The 18,062-nt window shown below is 52.4% G+C and overlaps 2 protein-coding genes across 5 annotated transcripts; both read left to right on the top strand.

Moving 5' to 3' along the window:
• On the top strand, positions 1 to 4,408 carry MRPL52 (mitochondrial ribosomal protein L52). 4 transcript variants are annotated; one of them, XM_066277418.1, is made up of 5 exons: positions 27 to 375; positions 482 to 539; positions 616 to 683; positions 3,803 to 3,874; positions 4,234 to 4,408. In XM_066277418.1, exons 1-5 carry the CDS (start codon positions 270 to 272, stop codon positions 4,341 to 4,343), a joined length of 414 nt encoding a protein of 137 aa, XP_066133515.1. In that variant the 5' UTR covers positions 27 to 269; the 3' UTR covers positions 4,344 to 4,408. The 4 variants fall into 4 exon arrangements, with proteins under 4 accessions (XP_066133516.1, XP_066133515.1, XP_066133512.1 ...); XM_066277415.1 differs by having other exon boundaries at positions 164 to 375; positions 479 to 539; positions 3,803 to 3,867; XM_066277416.1 differs by having other exon boundaries at positions 164 to 375; positions 3,803 to 3,867.
• A 2,420-nt stretch (positions 4,409 to 6,828) lies between these two features.
• Positions 6,829 to 17,608, top strand: MMP14 (matrix metallopeptidase 14). The gene is made up of 10 exons (XM_066277420.1): positions 6,829 to 7,210; positions 11,064 to 11,212; positions 11,778 to 11,900; positions 12,284 to 12,591; positions 13,086 to 13,251; positions 13,900 to 14,053; positions 14,234 to 14,372; positions 14,497 to 14,647; positions 15,107 to 15,222; positions 15,580 to 17,608. The coding sequence occupies exons 1-10, from the start codon at positions 7,106 to 7,108 to the stop codon at positions 15,909 to 15,911; spliced, it is 1,743 nt and encodes a 580-aa protein (XP_066133517.1). The 5' UTR covers positions 6,829 to 7,105; the 3' UTR covers positions 15,912 to 17,608.
• Positions 17,609 to 18,062: the final 454 nt, after the last annotated feature.

An 18,062-nucleotide genomic window follows, 5' to 3' on the forward strand; every position in this document is an offset into this window, starting at 1 on the left:
TGTATATTACTCCGCTGAGATAAAAGGTAAATTTCAAGAACTAGAGAGCATTGCAGGGAAATTGTGGCAACAGTTCAGAAAGGTTTAAGGGGGGCACAGAACGGTTCAGTCTGGGGGGACACGTCTTCCACTGAGCGTGTAACCACCAATGAGGATGCATAAGATGAATGACCCCTCTGATCCAAGCATCCGGTCGGTTGCAGTTCGGTTCCTCTCTTCCGTACAGTGATCCAAGATGGCGGGGCCCGTGATTGAAACTCAGGTTCAAGATGGCGGCTTCCGGCTTCCCCCGAATCGTCGCGCCTGGCCACCGAGGCCATACCCACTTCCGGTTTCTATTCCTCGGCATGGCCGCTTTAAGCACTCTGCTCTTTAGTAAGTGGATGTAGGGCCGGTAGGTTCGGGAGCCCACAAGGGCAGGGTTGGGACCCGTGAGCCGGCAGCAGAGCCTCTCTCTCAACTCTGCCCCGTTTCCCAGCAGGTGTCCGGAGGCTGCACTGCAGCGCGGCGGCTCGGGCAGGCGGCCAGTGGAGACTCCAGTGAGTGCAGGTTTGAGGGAAGCTAGGGGGCCGGAAGCTGTGCTGAGTCCTAACCGGACTGTTTTTCTCCACCCAGGCAGGGCCTGGCTGCCAGCCCCTCCGGCTACGGACCTCTTACGGAGCTCCCGGACTGGTCTTACGCGGGTGAGCGCTGATCTGCCTGTTAACTCTACGTTACTTTGAAGAGTTTCATCCAGAGAGCACGCCCCTGGACGCAGCGGGCGTGGGGGGTGGTGTCAGGATGGGGGTGTGTCTGCGTGAACAACGTATTGAATTTTATAGGGCGAAGAAGCACATTTGTTTGTTTGTTTGTTTGTTGTAAATTAAACTACGCCAATGGAAAATAAATCTAGAAAGGATCATTTTGGCTTGTGCAGATGCAGATAAGCAGAAGATAGTTCTGATTTGAGGAGCCCCCCGGGAGAGGGAGTGAAAAGACTTCGGTTTCGCAAAGTGGGACTTGGTTAGGAAAGTTAGAAGAAACCACCCTTCTGTGTGGTGAGTACATTATTGAGAATTTGGTACCAAATGCAAGGAGAACTCCGTGGAAGGCTGCCTAAATGAGCATCTCAGAGAGAGGAGTAGGAAAGTGAGAACTGAGGCTGGTGGCCGCCTTCAGAAAACTCTCTTCCCTTTAGTTTAATAAAACAAACCAGTACTCTTGTTTCTCTTCATAACGTAAAAAAACCAAACCGACAAAGAAAAGAAATTAGCCCTAGAAGGAAGAGACCTTAGAAAAATTGAAGCCACTCCCCATTCCCTCTATGGAACTACAGTTTCCTGGTGGGAGAATCGAGGCCCACAAAAGTAAATTACCTGTGATCACCCACTATGTAAGAGCATAGCCAGGACTAGAACTGAGCAGAGGCCAGGCTCCCTTCAACAGCAGAGAGACCTGAGTATTAATACTCTGTTGGATTTTTTACAGAGACAGAGAGTCAGAGAGAGGGATAGAAAGGGACAGACAGACAGATAGGAACGGAGAGAGATGAGAAGCATCAATCATTAGTTTTTCGTTGTGCGTTGGGACACCTTAGTTGTTCATTGATTGCTTTCTTATATGTGCCTTGACCGTGGGCCTTCAACAGACCGAGTAACCCCTTGCTCGAGCCAGCGACCTTGGGCTCAAGCTGGTGAGCTTTGCTCAAACCAGATGAGCCCGCGCTCAAGCTGGTGACCTCCTGGTCTTGAACCCTGGGTCTTCCATGTCCCAGTCTGACGCTCTATCCGCTGCGCCACCGCCTGGTCAGGCTCTATTGGATTTTATAGGAGTATGATCCTGCTTAATTAGCTGCTTGGTGCCTGAGGAAGATGGTGAAGATTTTTTTCCTACTTGTTATTTACTGTAGAAAGCTAGGATCTCCTTGAAGTAGAATATTGGAAAGACTCTGGAATTGATTCTTAACCCAGGCTTCTCTACTTGCAACTTTGTGGATCTTGTTTTTTGTTTTGTTTTGTTTTGTTTTGTTTTTTTCTCAAGTGAGAAGCGGGGAGGCAGAGAAACAGACTCCTGCATGCCCGAGGACCGGGGTCCACCCGCCAAGCCCCCTATGGGAAAATGCTCTGCCCATCTGCGTCTATTGCTCCCTTGGCAACTCAGCTATTTTAGCACCTGGCCATGGAGCCAACCTCAGCACCCGGGGCCAACTTGTTCCAATCAAGCCATGGCTAAAGGAGGAGAACAGAGAGAAAGGAGATGGGGAGGGGTGGAGAAGCAGATGGTAGCTTCTCCTTTGTGCCCTGATAGCAAATCAAACCTGGGAGATCCACATGCCTGACGATGCTCTACTGCTGAGCCAACCGGCCAGGGCTACTTTGTGAATCTTGGATGAGTTACTTACCCATTTATGCTTGTGTTCCATTATTAGAACCATAGTGACTTGGGAGTTATTTATATCCTACTGCTCAAGGTCATCGCCTAGGTCGGATTTTTCACACATCTGCCTCCTGAGGTTACATATTATCACATGGTGCACAGAGTTAGTCACTGCTGCAGATACTGGTGTGCTAGGAGCTTATGATGTGAATTTTTGGAACATTTTTAAAGAACTGAATTTCAAAAATTTCAACCTCCAGCATAAATGGGTTAATTGTATCTCTCAGTTCCCACCTTTGTAAAAGAATACCTATTTCACATGGTACTTGTAAAGATAAAATGACATGCCACTGTAAATGCCTGGCGTACACAGGATTGGTTCCCTTTATTGACAAATAATGTCTCTTACCTGTCTTACCTCCAAACTTTTGTGCAGTTTTCACTCTGATTCTTTCTTGAAAGTGCCCTTTCTCATCAACTCCATTATAAGCTATTTGAGACACTGCATCTGTTTAGCAAGTCTGCAGATATCTATGAAATTTTTAATATATGCATATGTGCCTACACTACAGTGAAAGCTTAGCAATACATTTCCTAATCCCAAGGAACTTAAAGTCTAGAGGGGAGCCTGAGCTGTGGTGGCGCAGTGGATAAAGTGTTGACCTGGAACGCTGAGGTCACTGGTTTGAAACCCTGGGCTTGCCTGGTCAAGGCACATACAACAAACAACCAAGGAACAGCTACAGTGAAGCAACTACTTCTCATTTCCCCCTACCCCACTGGAAAAATCAATAAATAAAATCTTAAAAAAAAATTAAAGTCTAGATTGGAAAACAAAGCATGGACATTTAAAAAACTTAAGTGATAATACTTCAATATTCTGCTCCTTTCCAAAAGGATTGAGATGGCTAAATAAGGTTAAAAACAATAGTACAAGTTTCCCAAGGCAAATAAATGAATATTAAATGGTTGATATGCATTCCTTTCAGAAGAAACAGTTGGAGATGTTAGAGAAGGGTTTCTGGGACAGGTAGGGCTTGAGGAGAGCCTAAGGATGGGAATTTGACTGGAAGGAAAGGCAAGAGGTGTTTGTCTTGGTATGGAGTGAGATGGAGTTTAGCAAAGACTGATGGTGAGTAGAATAGTGATCAGTTTGCTTGAGTGGAGGGTTTCTGAAGATAAAACAAGCATTTCAGTATTACAAAGAACCTTGAATTCCAGCTAATGAGGGGTGAGTGAAATAGAGTAGGAACATGCCTAGCAGCTTATTCTTGGTGGTTCTGGCATACTTCACCCTTGAAGACGAGGGACATGTTTTAAGGAGAATTTTACAGCGGGTGTGAAATGGAAAAGAGGAGCTAGAAATTGGTTTTCTACTTGTTCCTGTCAGTGCTTTCACAGGGTGCTACAGGCCATATCTAATTTTCCTTTTCTCTTCTATTTACAGATGGCCGCCCTGCTCCTCCAATGAAAGGCCAGCTTCGAAGAAAAGCCCAAAGGGAGAAGTTTGCAGTGAGTGGCTAGAGCCCCAGCCAGGGCAACCTGCATGTAATAAGAAGGAGAAAGTTTAAATCGTAATTTGTCTTGATCTGTGTTGACACCTAAGCTAACATGTACCCCTCACAGTAAGGTTTTAACAGTGCTGTGAAAAAGGAGGAATAGAGGGAAGTACTCTTAGGGCAGGAACCAGAAGTAGACATTTTGCCACACATTTTACTGTCTTCCTGCTACTTCCCAACCCAGGACCTAGTCCCACCCTTCCCCAGTCAACAGTGTCATTTTCCAGCTGAAAACTCTGACTTTGATATCTGAGTAAAAGGATGCGCAGTGCAGAGCTCAAGCCCCAGATGTGATCCACGCTTTTCCTGTCTGTTTCAGAGACGAGTTGTACTGCTGTCACAGGAAATGGAAGCTGGATTACAGGCATGGGAGCTCAGGCAGCAGGAGAAATTGCAGGAAGAAGAAAGGAAGCAGAAAAATGCTCTTAAACCTAAAGGGGCTGCTCTGCAGAGCTCATGATCAAGTCAATAAAAAGCAACTCCTATTTCCCTTTCGCAGCCTCTCTGGCCTTTTTCATCACCTAGATGCCTCATCCCAGCCATTTTTTTTGTTCTCCAGCTATCTTCAAAGCAAAAAAAACTTGGACGCCACAGAAACAGGCTATCAGAGCACTGGCTGGAAGGGTTGGCTCAGTGCCCTCCTGTCTCCCTCCCAGTTTAGGGGTCTCTTGCTCTGGGATATTTACCCCCTCCTTTGCAGGTCATAGGTTTGGCCCAACTATGAGCAGTTACTACTCCGCAAACATGAAAAAGGGGCAGCAGCCTGACCAGGCGGTGGCGCAGTGGATGGAGCGTCGGACTGGGATGCGGAAGGACCCAGGGTCGAGACCCCGAGGTCACCAGTTTGAGCGCAGACTCATCTGGTTTGAGAAAAAAAAAAAAAAAAAAGCTCACCAGCTTGGACCCAAGGTCTCTGGCTCGAGCAAGGGGTTGCTTGGTCTGCTGAAGGCCCACAGTCAAGGCACATATGAGAGAGCAATCAATGAACAACTAAGGTGTCACAACGCGCAACGAAAAACTGATGATTGATGCTTCTCATCTCTCTCCGTTCCTGTCTGTCTGTCCCTCTCTCTGACTCTCTCTCTGTCTCTGTAAAAAAAAAAAAAAAGGGGGGGGGCAGCAGTTTTCTTTGTCTTAGCCACCATTCAAACCTGAAAAGCCTATGCACAGCTCAGTCAATGTGCACCTACACATTTAATAAATGTTTTGATGAAAAAAACTTTCCAGCTAAGATACATTTCTTGGCAAGCGACTGGTGTCAGTTTTTCTAAGCCCACGATACATGGCCCAAGTGGATACCCCCACTGGGAAGGCTGACATGGAAAGAACCAAACTTGAGTGTTGCGTGTTCTAAGGATTTGGATCTTGAGGTTTCTGTGGTACTGACGAATTCCAGAAGTTGTTTGGAGAGACGGCTGCCCTCCTGACCCCAGTTTGTGTAGGGAGCCCTGGAGGCATTCAGCCCCTAGACAGTCACTGCATATTTGATGGTATAGGTATTCCCCATATACCTCCCACTATCCTGTTAGCTGTCCCCCAGACCCAGAGAAACCTATTATTTTATTGATCATGGATTCTGTGTGGAAAGAACATTTGCTCCTATTACAATAGAACACAACTTTTTTTCCCATTCTCATTGCCACAACTTGTGTTAGTTTCTGGATCTCTAGGATTTCTGGAGCTTCCTCCTACCTGACCTAATTTCTGTCAAACCTCCAGTTATTCCTTTCCCTGGCTTTCTTTCCCTCCTTCCCCAATACCTCCTTCCCCTCTCGCTGACCAGTGCAATTCTTGGGTCTTAGATTTCGCTGATGGTTGAGTTTTCTGTCTCCCACACTTTTCCTGCTCCTGTTATTCTTCTTTTCCAGATCTACTTCTTAACCTTTCTTATCTGTCTCCCTTTCTCAGTCTGAATGTTAGCCTGCCCTCCCCTTTTCCTGCATACCTCCACCTTTTGTTCTCAGACTGGTCAGTCCTTGAAGGAGATATTACTGAAGGAACTGCCTCCTTTTCCAGTGAAGAGAACTAAACCCTAAAGTCTCAACTTCCAATCTCTCTTCTAACAATTGCACCAAACTTCATTTACCTTTTCCCAGATTCCATGGCTTTGCAACACTTTCCTCCCCAGCCAGTTCTAATTTAAGGAGCAAGCCAGATTGCAAGTGGCATAATAAAGGAAGCACATGAGGCCTGACCTGTGGTGGCGCAGTGGATAAAGCGTCAACCTGGAAACACTGAGGTTGCCGGTTCAAAACCCTGGGCTTGCCTGGTCAAGGCACATATGGGAGTTGATGCTTCCTGCTCCTCCCCCCTTCTCTCTCTCTCTCCTCTCTATAATGAATAAATAAAATCTTTAAAAAAAAAAAAAAAAGGGAAGCACATGAGTTCTTCTACAAGGATGGGACCCCTAGATCCAGTTTGGTTGTTTGTTGATGGGTTTTGTTATTGCCTTTTTAATTTTTTTTTTTAACAGGGTGAGGTCAATAAGAGACAAAGGTTCAATTTGGTTTAGTCACAGGGCCCAACAGACAATCCCCCAGCCCAGGTCTCAGGACATGGAAGACCCACCACCATCCCAGACTCTGAATTTGTTTGCCCCAACCACTGAGCCTCCCAGTACTTCCCACTCTGAGGTAAGGCAAATGCTGAATACCAGAGGAATCAAGGCACCCAAAATATGCTTAGGGGGAGAACGTCTCCCACATCCCTTCTCCTGGGTCTCCCCACAGTCTCCTGCTCTCAGCTGTGGCCTCAAACTCCTGGAGATGGCAGCCTTCACCACAGAAAGTCAACTTAGGTTGGGTTTGGGTTTTTTGTTTTTTTTTTTACCAGGCTCTTGGCTGTAATTGGATTCAGGCTGAAACAACCACGTCCGCACCGGGAAAGGAGGGCATTGGGGCGGGGGCGGAGGAGAGGCTGTGGGAGAAGGGAGGGACCAGAGGAGAGAGCGAGAGAGGACTCGCGATCCAGTTCGCCGACTAAGCAGAAGAAAGATCAAAAAACAGAGAAGAGGGGACGAGCAACAGGCGCTTCCAAGAACAACTGCCTCATCTTCCAGCGGACAGCGCTCTAGGAACCCAAATTCAGTGCCTCCCGAAGACAAAGGCGTCCGAGGGAGTGGCGGCGCGACCCCAGGGCTTGGGCCCCGCCGCGGAGCCCGCACGACCGGTCTGCCCGGACGGTCGCGGACCATGTCTCCCGCCCCTCCGCCCGCCCGCAGTCTGCTGCTCCCCCTGCTCGCGCTCGCCACCGCGCTCGCCTCCCTCAGCTCGGCCCAAAGCAACTTCAGCCCCGAAGTAAGTGAGCTCCTCCGGTCCACCCGGAGTCGTGCAGCCGAGGAGGCGAGCCCGGGGGTCTCCGAGGGGACAGCCCCACTCGGAGAGGAGGGGTCTCGGTTGCTCCGTCCTGCAGGATCCCCTCCTTTTCCATTACCTCCTCATCTCCAAACTTCCCAGGTCGATCCAACTTTTGCCTCCTCCACTCCCCCACCCCCGCCGCCGCCTTCTCTCCCGCTCCTTTCCCTAGAAGAACTTTACAGCCGGGCCCACCACTCCCCACCCTCCCCAGCTCCCCCGGGCTCTGAGCTCAGCTCTGGAACCAGCTGGGAGCCTGATAAATATTTGGACTCCGCTCAGACCCCGCGCTGTCTTGGTTTCTTGTCATGTGCGAGAGTTTGTTGTTCCTTCAACTTCCCAGCTCTCCCGCCCGCGCTCGCCGGCGCCCGCGCGGCCAGCGGGGCTCGGAGGACCGCGGCCCCAGCCCCCCACGCTGTGGCCGCTGCCCGCCACCCCGCGCATTCTCGCCGAGCGGGGCTCGCGGGCGGACAGCGGAACGACCCCGGCCCGCACCCACCCCCGTCTCCCGGAGAGGATCCCCATAGGTCCCGGCCCAGGAACCCTGGCGTCGGGGGTCGCGGCGCTGACGCCCTGGCCGCCTCTCCCTACACACAAAGCTCTGCTTGTGAGCGGGGGCTCCGCGGGCCGCCGCCTCCTCCCTTGCCCCCTCCCCCGTCGGCGCCTTTAGGCTTTTTTTAAGTTTGTTTGTTTGTTAATTGTTTTTCTGCGTTAATTGCATGGAGACTGGGGGCGTCGCACAGGGGAGTGGGGAGAGGGCCCGGGCCCCGGCGCCTGCAGCCCGCACAGGTCCCGACTGACTCCCGCGACCCCTAACCCATTCCCCGACATTGGCCCACCCGGACGGGAGGAAGTCGCGTGGGAGTTGTCTGAGGAGCTTTTTCCTCTCTCTCCTTTATTTTGGGGTGAAGGTGGGAGACGGATTTGATCAGCTTCTTATTTTGGGACATCCCAACCCACTCAGCCCTGAGAAGGCCTAGGTGCCTGGGTGCGGTCAGGAGGGGCTGGTAAGGGCCCGAGAAGGGGGAGGGGATCTGGACTTGGCTTCCTCCAACCCCGACCTCTCCTTCGTCCCACCCCTAGAGGAAACATCTCCAGGAAGAACACACTCTCTCTGTCCTGAAGGGATCTGAGGCTAAAAGGAGAAGGGTGGCACTAGGAATGGGGGTGACCAGAAGTGTGAAAATCTGCCCTGTGGTTAATCCTGGCACTGGCCAGGAAGAGGAGGCATCCTCTTTCCAGGCGAGTCTACATCGCCTGAGAGTTCCCAACAAAAGGAGCCTAGGCATTTGAGGGGCAGCCCACTGCCAACATCTGCCCTGCCTTACTCCTATCCTTGCCCCACTAGGCCCCCTAAAGGAGGGGCAGCAGCCCCCATTCTGCTTTAAGTGGGTCATGGACAGTCCCAATGCAGAACCACCATTTGCCTCTGGTCCCTGTAGGGATTGGAGGCAGGGAGGGGAGGAGCAGGCCCAGAGGCTCCCATCCAGAGCCTGCTGGAAAGCCAGAGATCCCCACCACCACCACCACCACCACCAGCCATCAGGCCAGAGATGGAACCAGTTCCATTGACTTTCCCCTAGGGCAACAATTTTCAACCCGTGTGCCACAAGAATTTACATGCAATACCTGACATGTCAAGGGCACTGACCTCTTTTCCCTTAGGTTATCAAATGAAAAAATAGCTATCCAGTGTGAATGAATCAAAATTATACCTATTTTTTTGTTAGTTCGGCAAAAATATATTTTTTGTTGTGCCAAAGAATTTTAGGAATTAGTTTATGTGTGCCATTAGATGAAAAACTTTGAAATTTGCTGCCCTAGGGGAATATGTTGCACCACAAAATTTTCAAGACGAAGCCGGTCGACTGAGTTCGTTGACCCAACATAGTTGCTCTACTCTCCAGGCCAGTCAGAAGAAAGAGCTGGGGTGGCCCAGGCCTCAGGCAGCTGGGTTCCTCCCACCAGGCCTCCGTAGTCCTGCACCAGCTTCAAGACAGCCCTCTCCTCCCCTTGGCCTGTCTGGCACTCATCCCTTCCCCCACCCAGCCGCAGACACAAGAGTCCTCTCTTCTGTGGTTCCGACCTCATAGTCTCTGTGGTTCTTGCTTTGCTCAGAGTCTGCCCCTGTGAGGGAAGAAAGCCTAGGCCTGGGAGGAGAGGGATAGGGGCACCTCCTTTCCAGGCCTTTCAGTTCTCTTGACTCCAGGGAAGTCCCTTCTTTGAGTAATCTGCACTTTTAACTATTGGGTATAGGGTGGAGATTGTGGGAGTGAATATTTTACACCTTGCCTACCTTCCTGAAAGACTCATCAAGGAAAGGGATTTATCCCAGAGTTTGAAGCTGTGGATTCTCCCCACCTCTTTGCCACCTCCCTTTTGTCATCTTGCCCTAGAATTCCCCTCAGTTTTATTCCCAGAGGTTTGAGGGGCCTGACCTCAATGCTCCTGACTCCAGCTCTGTATAAGCCACTTGAATCTTTCCCCAAATTGAACCCCTACCAGGGGCCCTAAGTCTGGGGTGTGTCTACTTTACAGGTAAGGCTGAGGGCAAAGGGAGTTTTCCTACACATTTAGGCATAGGCCACAGCGGGCTTCCCGCAGGCACTAGCTGAGGCATCAGCAAGCGCAGGTCAGGGCAAGCATACAGCTGTTGGGGAGAGCAGCCCAGGCCTGAGTACCTTGCTCTGCTCCCTTTGGTGTACCAGAGGTTAAACTTCCCTCCCTCCTCTATTCTGAGGAGGGGCTCTCAGAGCAGGGTGGTGCTAAGGTTACTGCAGCCAGGCCTGTTGGCTGGGGAAAGGCTGGGCTGTTTATATCTCTGGCCCTACCTCTATCATCCTTGGGGGATCACTTCCCAAAACCGTGTTGCAATTCTTGCCCCTGCAGGCTCAGATCCCCAGTCAGCTGCTCCTGAATCACCTCTAGCCACTGTGCAGGAGCACTGTTCCACCTCCAGGGTGTGGGCCTAGAGGTGGAGGGCCACATGGAAATTTATCCTAATAACCTGGGGTGGAGGGTGCAGCACCTAACAACAACAGCATCGACCCCTCTGCACCCCATTCTCCCGTCCCAGGCAACCAGCTGCTCCTCTCAACAAGGTTTTGCAGCACATATACCTTTTAGTCAAATGCCAAAAACCTAACTACTTTAAGGCAATATGCCAGACTTTATATTATGAAGAATTCACAACATACCAGAAATAAAATATAGTCACCAAGTCTCCACCTCACCCCCATCTCCCATTCCCTCTACTGAGATCCTTAAATGGATGGTTTAGGTCCCAAGCCCTAGGTCAGATGCTGCTTGGAAGGAAACAGCGGCAGGATCCTAGCTCTGGCTGCATCACACATCTCACCACCTGCAGAGGCCCCCAGCTTGCCCTATCGGCAGCCAGCCTCAGCCCTAGCTCCTTTTCTGCCCTCTTTTCTGAAATAAAAAAAACAATCTCAGCTGTGATGGTCCTGGAGGCTTGGCATTCCTCTCCCATGAGGCCCTCAGCCTCTTCCCTCTCCTGAGTAGACATCTGAAAACTCAGTTAAACAACCAGGGCTCCCATCCTCAAGACAGCTATAGCCAAAGTCCAGAGCTGGGGCCCACAGCTCCAAGATGACAAGCCATACTGGGGCCTGGGCCATAGTTCAGGTCCAGCCTTGTAATTCTGCCCGAGCCAGGCTGAAAGCTCATTGTCCTTTCCTCATCAAGTGGAGGGTGCATGCCAGGTGGTACCATGAGAAGGCAGTGGCTTCCCTTGGGTCAGGTGGGGATGCTCTAAGCCACATCCCTTTCCCTACAGGCCTGGCTGCAGCAATATGGCTACCTGCCTCCTGGGGACCTGCGTACCCACACACAGCGCTTGCCTCAGTCGCTCTCAGCTGCCATCGCTGCCATGCAGAGGTTCTATGGTCTGCGAGTGACAGGCAAGGCTGATGCAGACACCATGAAGTAAGTGCTAGACCTCGGCAGGAATTCTGCCCAGCGTCCACTGACACAACACTGAGCACCATAGAAGTTGCTACATGAATGCCTGCTCCTGCCCCTATACCTCATCCCCATATGCTGATCCTGGTGCTTTTTTTTTTTTTAATTAAGTAGGATACAGAGAGGCAAAGACAGACTCCTGCATGCACCCTGACCAGGATCCACCTGGCAAGCCCCCTAAGGGTGATGCTCTGCCCAACTGGGGTCACTGCTCCATTGCTCAACAAGCTATTTTAGTGCCTGAAGCAAGGCCTCAGAGCCATCCTTAGTGCCTGGAGCCAACTTGTTTAAACCAAGCCATGGCTGCGGGAGGAGAAGAGAGCGGGAGAGGGGTAGAGAAGCAGATGGTCACTTCTCCTGTGTGTCCTGACCGGAATTGACCCCGGGACTTCCACACACCCACCGATGCTCTACCACTGAGCTAACTAGCCAGGGCCTGACCCTGGGGCCAGTGTCCCCCTGTTCTCTGAAGACCTTTCTCTTTCATACACTATCCTGACCCCAATCTTCACACTCAAACCTATCTCAGGGCCATGAGGCGCCCCCGCTGTGGTGTTCCAGACAAGTTTGGGGCTGAGATCAAGGCCAATGTTCGAAGAAAGCGCTATGCCATCCAAGGCCCCAAATGGCAGCATAATGAGGTTACTTTTTGGTGAGTCCAATAGGCAAGTGCCCTTTCTCATATTGGGTGACCCTTCCCTATCAGTTGTGCTTACAGAGACTCAGAGGCACCTTGCCATACTCAACTCTTCCCGGGATGCCTCCTTGGGAGTGGGGAGTAAAATGCTATAAACCAGGAGAGGAGAGAGGTGCAGCTTGTAAGGGGAGAGGGGTAGAACCCAAGGCTAGAAAGCCAAAGCCTGAGGGTCCTCTGAGTTCTCGTACTTGGGGCAGAAGCACTGTGAGGCAGCCGGAAGAGTTGGGTCAGGCAGAAGTGGCTGAGCAGTTTAGCCAGCCTGGGAGAGTACAGGGAAAATTTTTACCCCTTATAATTCTAACATACTCTAATCTTCTCCCCACACGGCTGGATCTTAGCATCCAGAATTACACTCCCAAAGTAGGCGAGTATGCCACATATGAGGCCATCCGCAAGGCATTCCGCGTGTGGGAAAGTGCCACACCACTGCGTTTCCGAGAGGTACCCTATGCCTATATCCGCGAGGGCCATGAGAAGCAGGCCGACATCATGATTTTCTTCGCTGATGGTTTCCATGGTGACAGCACGCCTTTTGATGGCGAAGGTGGCTTCCTTGCGCATGCCTACTTCCCAGGCCCTAACATCGGAGGGGACACCCACTTTGATTCTGCAGAGCCCTGGACTGTCCAAAATGAGGATCTGAATGGTGAGCCCTGGGACTCTTATTCTGGGAAGAGTCAGTGATCATTTGTACGGGGTTCTCCTGCCTCCTCCCAAAACTTCATACCTCAAAATCTCAGGCCTATGAGGGACCAAAAAGATCTTCAGGTCTGACTTCCTACAAAAGCAGGAATCCAGTTTTGAACTACTTACGTGTGGTTCCTTCTTTTACCCAATAATTGACCTCTCTGTCAAAGACTTCAGAGTATCCACATCGCCCACCACCACCCAGGCAAATGTCATTGTAGGAGAAACAGGCCCAGATAGGGCCTTAGCTTCCTTAATGCAAGTCTCCTGGAATTGTGATCCAGGCCCAGAGCACTCTCTCACCTCCTCCCAAAAGAGCTGGGTGGCTTTGTGACTTTTTGAGTGGAAAACATGGCAGGCAGGTTTGGATGTGAAGCTAAAGCCTCTGATGGGGAAGCTGGGAGTCTGAGGAAAGGGGCCCAGGCTGCCATCATAACCCCCCCATCTTTCCAGGGAATGACATCTTTCTGGTGGCTGTGCATGAGCTGGGCCACGCCCTAGGCCTCGAGCATTCCAATGATCCCTCGGCCATCATGGCACCCTTCTACCAGTGGATGGACACAGAGAACTTCGTGCTGCCTGATGATGACCGCCGGGGCATCCAGCAACTTTATGGCAAGTAATCTTAGTCCACACCTGCCCCTTCCTCTCTGCTCCTTGTCTTCAGCTCTCTGGCCTGCATATTTCTTCCCCTCTCCCATACTCCTCCTGTCTCTATCTGCTTCCTTTTTTTTTTTTTTTTTTTTTTTTTTTGTATTTTTCTGAAGCTGGAAACAGAGAGAGACAGTCAGACAGACTCCCGCATGCGCCCAACCGGGATCCACCCGGCACACCCACCAGGGGGCGATGCTCTGCCCCTCCGGGGGGTCGCTCTGCTGCGACCAGAGCCACTCTAGCGCCTGGGGCAGAGGCCAAGGAGCCATCCCCAGCGCCCGGGCCATCTTTGCTCCAATGGAGCCTTGGCTGCGAGAGGGGAAGAGAGAGACAGAGAGGAAGGGGGGCGTGGAGAAGCAAATGGGCGCTTCTCCTATGTGCCCTGGCCGGGAATCGAACCTGGGTCCCCCGCACGCCAGGCCGACGCTCTACCACTGAGCCAACTGGCCAGGGCCTGCTTCCATTTTTGAGTCTACCTTTTCTGTCCTTTCTTAGCTGCTTGCTTCAGCCTCCCTCCTCCCTTTCCAAGGGTGTGGTCTGCCCCATATATCTATCCTTTCCTCTCCCTCTGCCACCAAGTCTGACGTGCTCCTGTGTTCTCTGCCCCAGGGAGTACGTCAGTCCCCACCAAGATGCCTCCTCAACCCAGGACCACCTCCAAGCCCTCTTTCCCTGATAAGCCCAAAAATCCTACCTATGGACCCAACATCTGTGACGGGAACTTTGACACCGTGGCTGTGCTTCGAGGGGAGATGTTTGTCTTCAAGGTAAGAGAAAGAAATAGGCTGGTTTGGGGGACAAAGGGGCTCTATGGGAAGGAGGCAGCGTAGAAACAGCAACAGGAGGACTAAAAACTAAAATGGAGGCAGTGGAGAAGCTTTGGGGACTGAGCCGGAGGACTAAGCAATGGGACATAATGTACTCTTACCACCTCGACTGCCTCCCAGGAGCGCTGGTTCTGGCGGGTGAGGAATAACCAAGTGATGGATGGATACCCAATGCCCATTGGCCAATTCTGGAGGGGCCTGCCTGCATCCATCAACACTGCCTACGAGAGGAAGGATGGCAAATTTGTCTTCTTCAAAGGTAAACAGACCTTAGTCTTTGGGTGTGGTGAGGGTCTCCATAGATGAGCGGATTCCACTTAACTCCTCCATGGACCCTAGAACCCAAGTGGGACCTGGAGTCTGCCCTTCTGTCTCCTCCCCAGGCGACAAGCACTGGGTGTTTGACGAAGCTTCCCTGGAGCCTGGCTACCCAAAGCACATTAAGGAGCTGGGCCGAGGACTGCCTACTGACAAGATTGATGCTGCTCTCTTCTGGATGCCCAATGGGAAGACCTACTTCTTCCGAGGAAACAAGTAAGAACTCAACCCCTGGACCCCAGGCCTGCCTCCTCAGATACCACTACCAGATTCCCTCAATTCTGAAGGAAGATCCACTTTACCCCTGGGATGTTTCCCTGGAGAAGGAGTTGGCTGAGCCTCTATTGTTGCCTAGCAACGGGCAGCCTCCTTTGGGGGCTGAGTGGGATGTGACCGGGTCACCACTTCAGACCTGGTCATTTGACGCCTCCTTCCCCCAGCACCATGCCTCCGCTCCAGCAGCCTGGCACTGTCATTAAGAGCTGCTGGTGGCTCCTTCCAGCCTGGGCCCTCCCTCCCACCCCCACCTTCCGCTGCTTTCAGCTGCAGGCCCTCATTACTCAAAACCCTGTCCACAGCCACTCCTAGCTCACTGCTGAATTCAGCCCCAGGTCCTGCTACCCTCTGAGGATGTGCTCTGTGTCCAACCACATCCCTTCCTCTCCTCTCCACCAGGTACTACCGTTTCAACGAGGAGCTCAGGGTAGTGGACAGCGAGTACCCCCAAAACATCAAGGTCTGGGAAGGAATCCCTGAGTCTCCCAGAGGGTCATTCATGGGCAGTGACGAAGGTGAGAGGGCTATGGGAGGTGTCTTTGAGGGGAGGAGCTGAGCAAGGAGTTAAGAGAAAGAAGGAGGAAAAATGGAGAGTATCACAGCAAAACAATGATGATAATAACAGTGGAGCCCTCGCCATGGGCCCGGCACTGGGCTAAGTGCCTTCCACGTGTATGTCAGTCCCCACCACGCCTGCAGCCTGGTACTAGTATCACCCCACTCCCAGCAGAGGAAACTGCTGCTCAGCAGGGTGAAGAGATGAACTCCATCAGCCCTCATACTGACAGATTTTCCTTCTGCTCTTCTCTTTGGGTCCCCTGGATGCTGCCCCACCTCTGTCTTCTTTGCCACCTTCTTGCTGACCCCTGCAGTCTTCACGTACTTCTACAAGGGGAACAGATACTGGAAATTCAACAACCAGAAGCTGAAGGTAGAGCCAGGCTACCCAAAGTCCGCCCTGCGGGACTGGATGGGCTGCCCTTCGGGGGGCCGGCCGGACGAGGGGACTGAGGAGGAGACAGAAGTGATCATCATCGAGGTGGACGAGGAGGGCAGTGGGGCAGTGAGCGCAGCCGCGGTGGTGCTGCCTGTGCTGCTCCTGCTGCTCGTGCTGGCAGTGGGCCTCGCAGTCTTCTTCTTCAGGCGCCATGGGACCCCCAAGCGACTGCTCTACTGCCAGCGGTCCCTGCTGGACAAGGTCTGACCCCCACCGCTGCCCGCCCACTCCTACCATGTGGACTTTGCCTCTGAAGGCCAGCGGCAGCAGATGGTGGTGGGTGGGCTGCTCCCACCCCTTCCAAGCTCCCTCCTCACCCCTGCCTCCTTTCTGTCCCATGACTGGCCCCTCCCACCCTCAACCTTGGCATTGCTTCTTCCCTAGATGGGTCCTCTGGGGGCTGAACAAGGGCCACCCCTTCTAGCCCCTGCCCTCAGGGGCCTCTATAGTTTGTGTATGTCCAGCCCCACCTGAATGTCTTGGCTCTGCACTTGAAGGCAGGACCCTCAGACCTCACTGGTAAAGGTCACATGGGGTCATCTGCTCCTTTTCCATTCCCTGACATAACTTTGACCTCTGAACTCTGACCTCAGGAGGCTCTGGGCACTCCAGCCCAGCAAGCCCCCAGGTATACCCAGTTGGTAGCCTCCCACCATTCTTTCTGGCTAAAAGGAATCTAACCTTTTGTGAGGGGAGACCCTGAAAGAGTGTGAGTGGGTGGGGGCTCCATAGCCACCTTAAGACCTTAGGAGGAAAGCTCAGAGAGGGTCAGTCCTCTCCACAAAGATCTGCCTCTCCCCCACCTACTGCCCCTGAGAACTTCGTAGAAGGAGCCTGAGCCATTAAGGAGAAAACTGAGGCTGCAGAAACCCTTGGTAGGCCTACCCTCCCAAATGTTAGCCTCGGCTGAGGGTGAGCTGAGACCAGGGCTGCAGCTACCCAGGTGCAGTTGGGGGGGAGAGATGAGGTCCAGAGCCCAGGGGGGAACCTCCAGGCCACAGAAAAGGAACCTTGCTCAAAGGCAGGCAGCCGCGGGAGCAAGTGCCAGGGCAGAGCAGTCGGGGACAGGATGGGACCAAAAAGTAGTGTAGCAGGAGTGGACGGCTGGGGCTAGGCAGGCCAGGCCAGCAAGGGAAGCCCCAGGGGGGGCTGGGTACCTGGGGGAAGGCACCTCTCATCGGAGCTCTCAGGAAGGGCCTGGGAAAGGCACACCGGCTCCTGGTGTCTTCCCTCTGACCGGGCAGCCCAGAGGGGAAGAGTGAGAAGCCCAGAGACAGGAACAGAGATGGCACATCTGGGGACTGGCAGCTGGCCCTTAAGTGAGAGTCGCCACCTAGTTGGGGAGCAGGAGGCTCCCAGCAGAGGCAGCAGAGGCAGTCTGCCTCAGCCAGCCTCAGGGAGGGGGCAGGTGACTGCGCATTTCTTGTTTCTTGGTCAGGTTACCCCTCACTTCCTGATGCTCCCCCCCCTCAGCCCATCCTATCTGTGTCCTGTCCCCTCACCCCCACCCAGCCCACCCATTCGAAGTCTCCTTTGGCCACCCTCAAAGGTGGTCCTGGTACTGGGGACTTGGGAGAGTGAGACCCTTCGGGGAGTGAAAGGAAAGGACGTCAGGGGTGGGGGCATGGGGGGTGGGGGGAACGGGGTGAACGGTGCTGGCAGTTCGGCTAAATTTGTCTTGTTTGGGTTTTTTGTTTTTGTTTAATGTATATTTTATTATAATTATTATATATGAATTCCCTTCAAATTGTTCCTTTTTGTTAACAAGGGGCATGGGGAGGGGTGGGGGTGGGGGGCAGAGGTGTCTGACCCCAGGAACCTGCAGGGCGGGGCTGGGTCAGTGCCCTCTAAGGACATTTTTGACCTTGTTCAACCTTTCCACAAAGAATAAATGGTGTTTCACATTCCTTGTGTGGCTGCAGTTTTCTCATAAGGTGAATGGGATGTGGGAATGAAAAGGAGAGAGCATGCTCATGAGCAATGCTTTCTAGGAGGTGGAATTTTGGTGTTTTTCATAAAAGAATGTTTTTTTCTTTGTGGACAAAAGGATTTGGGGGCTGGAGTCCTGGAGGAGAGCACACTCCGTGGGGGCAGGGGAGTAGGCCACAGAGCCCAGCTGCCCTTTCCCAACCTGGCCTAACAGGCTACCTTTGAGGCCCAGGGCAACAGAGGCAAGAGGAAGTGGTCAAGCTGAGGCCACTCGGAAAATCTTCCTAAATTGCATTACCCTGTCCTGTGATCTGGCCACAGACCCTGTTTCCTCAAGCCTCTGCTGCTGCTGGGGGATTCCCGGGATTCAGCCCCAGGCTGTGTGGCAGGCCTTCAGTCCTAGCCCTCAGGACCTCAGCCTCTTCCAGG

The sequence above is a fragment of the Saccopteryx bilineata genome, chromosome 4, assembly GCF_036850765.1.
Source record: "Saccopteryx bilineata isolate mSacBil1 chromosome 4, mSacBil1_pri_phased_curated, whole genome shotgun sequence".
NCBI lineage: Eukaryota > Metazoa > Chordata > Mammalia > Chiroptera > Emballonuridae > Saccopteryx > Saccopteryx bilineata.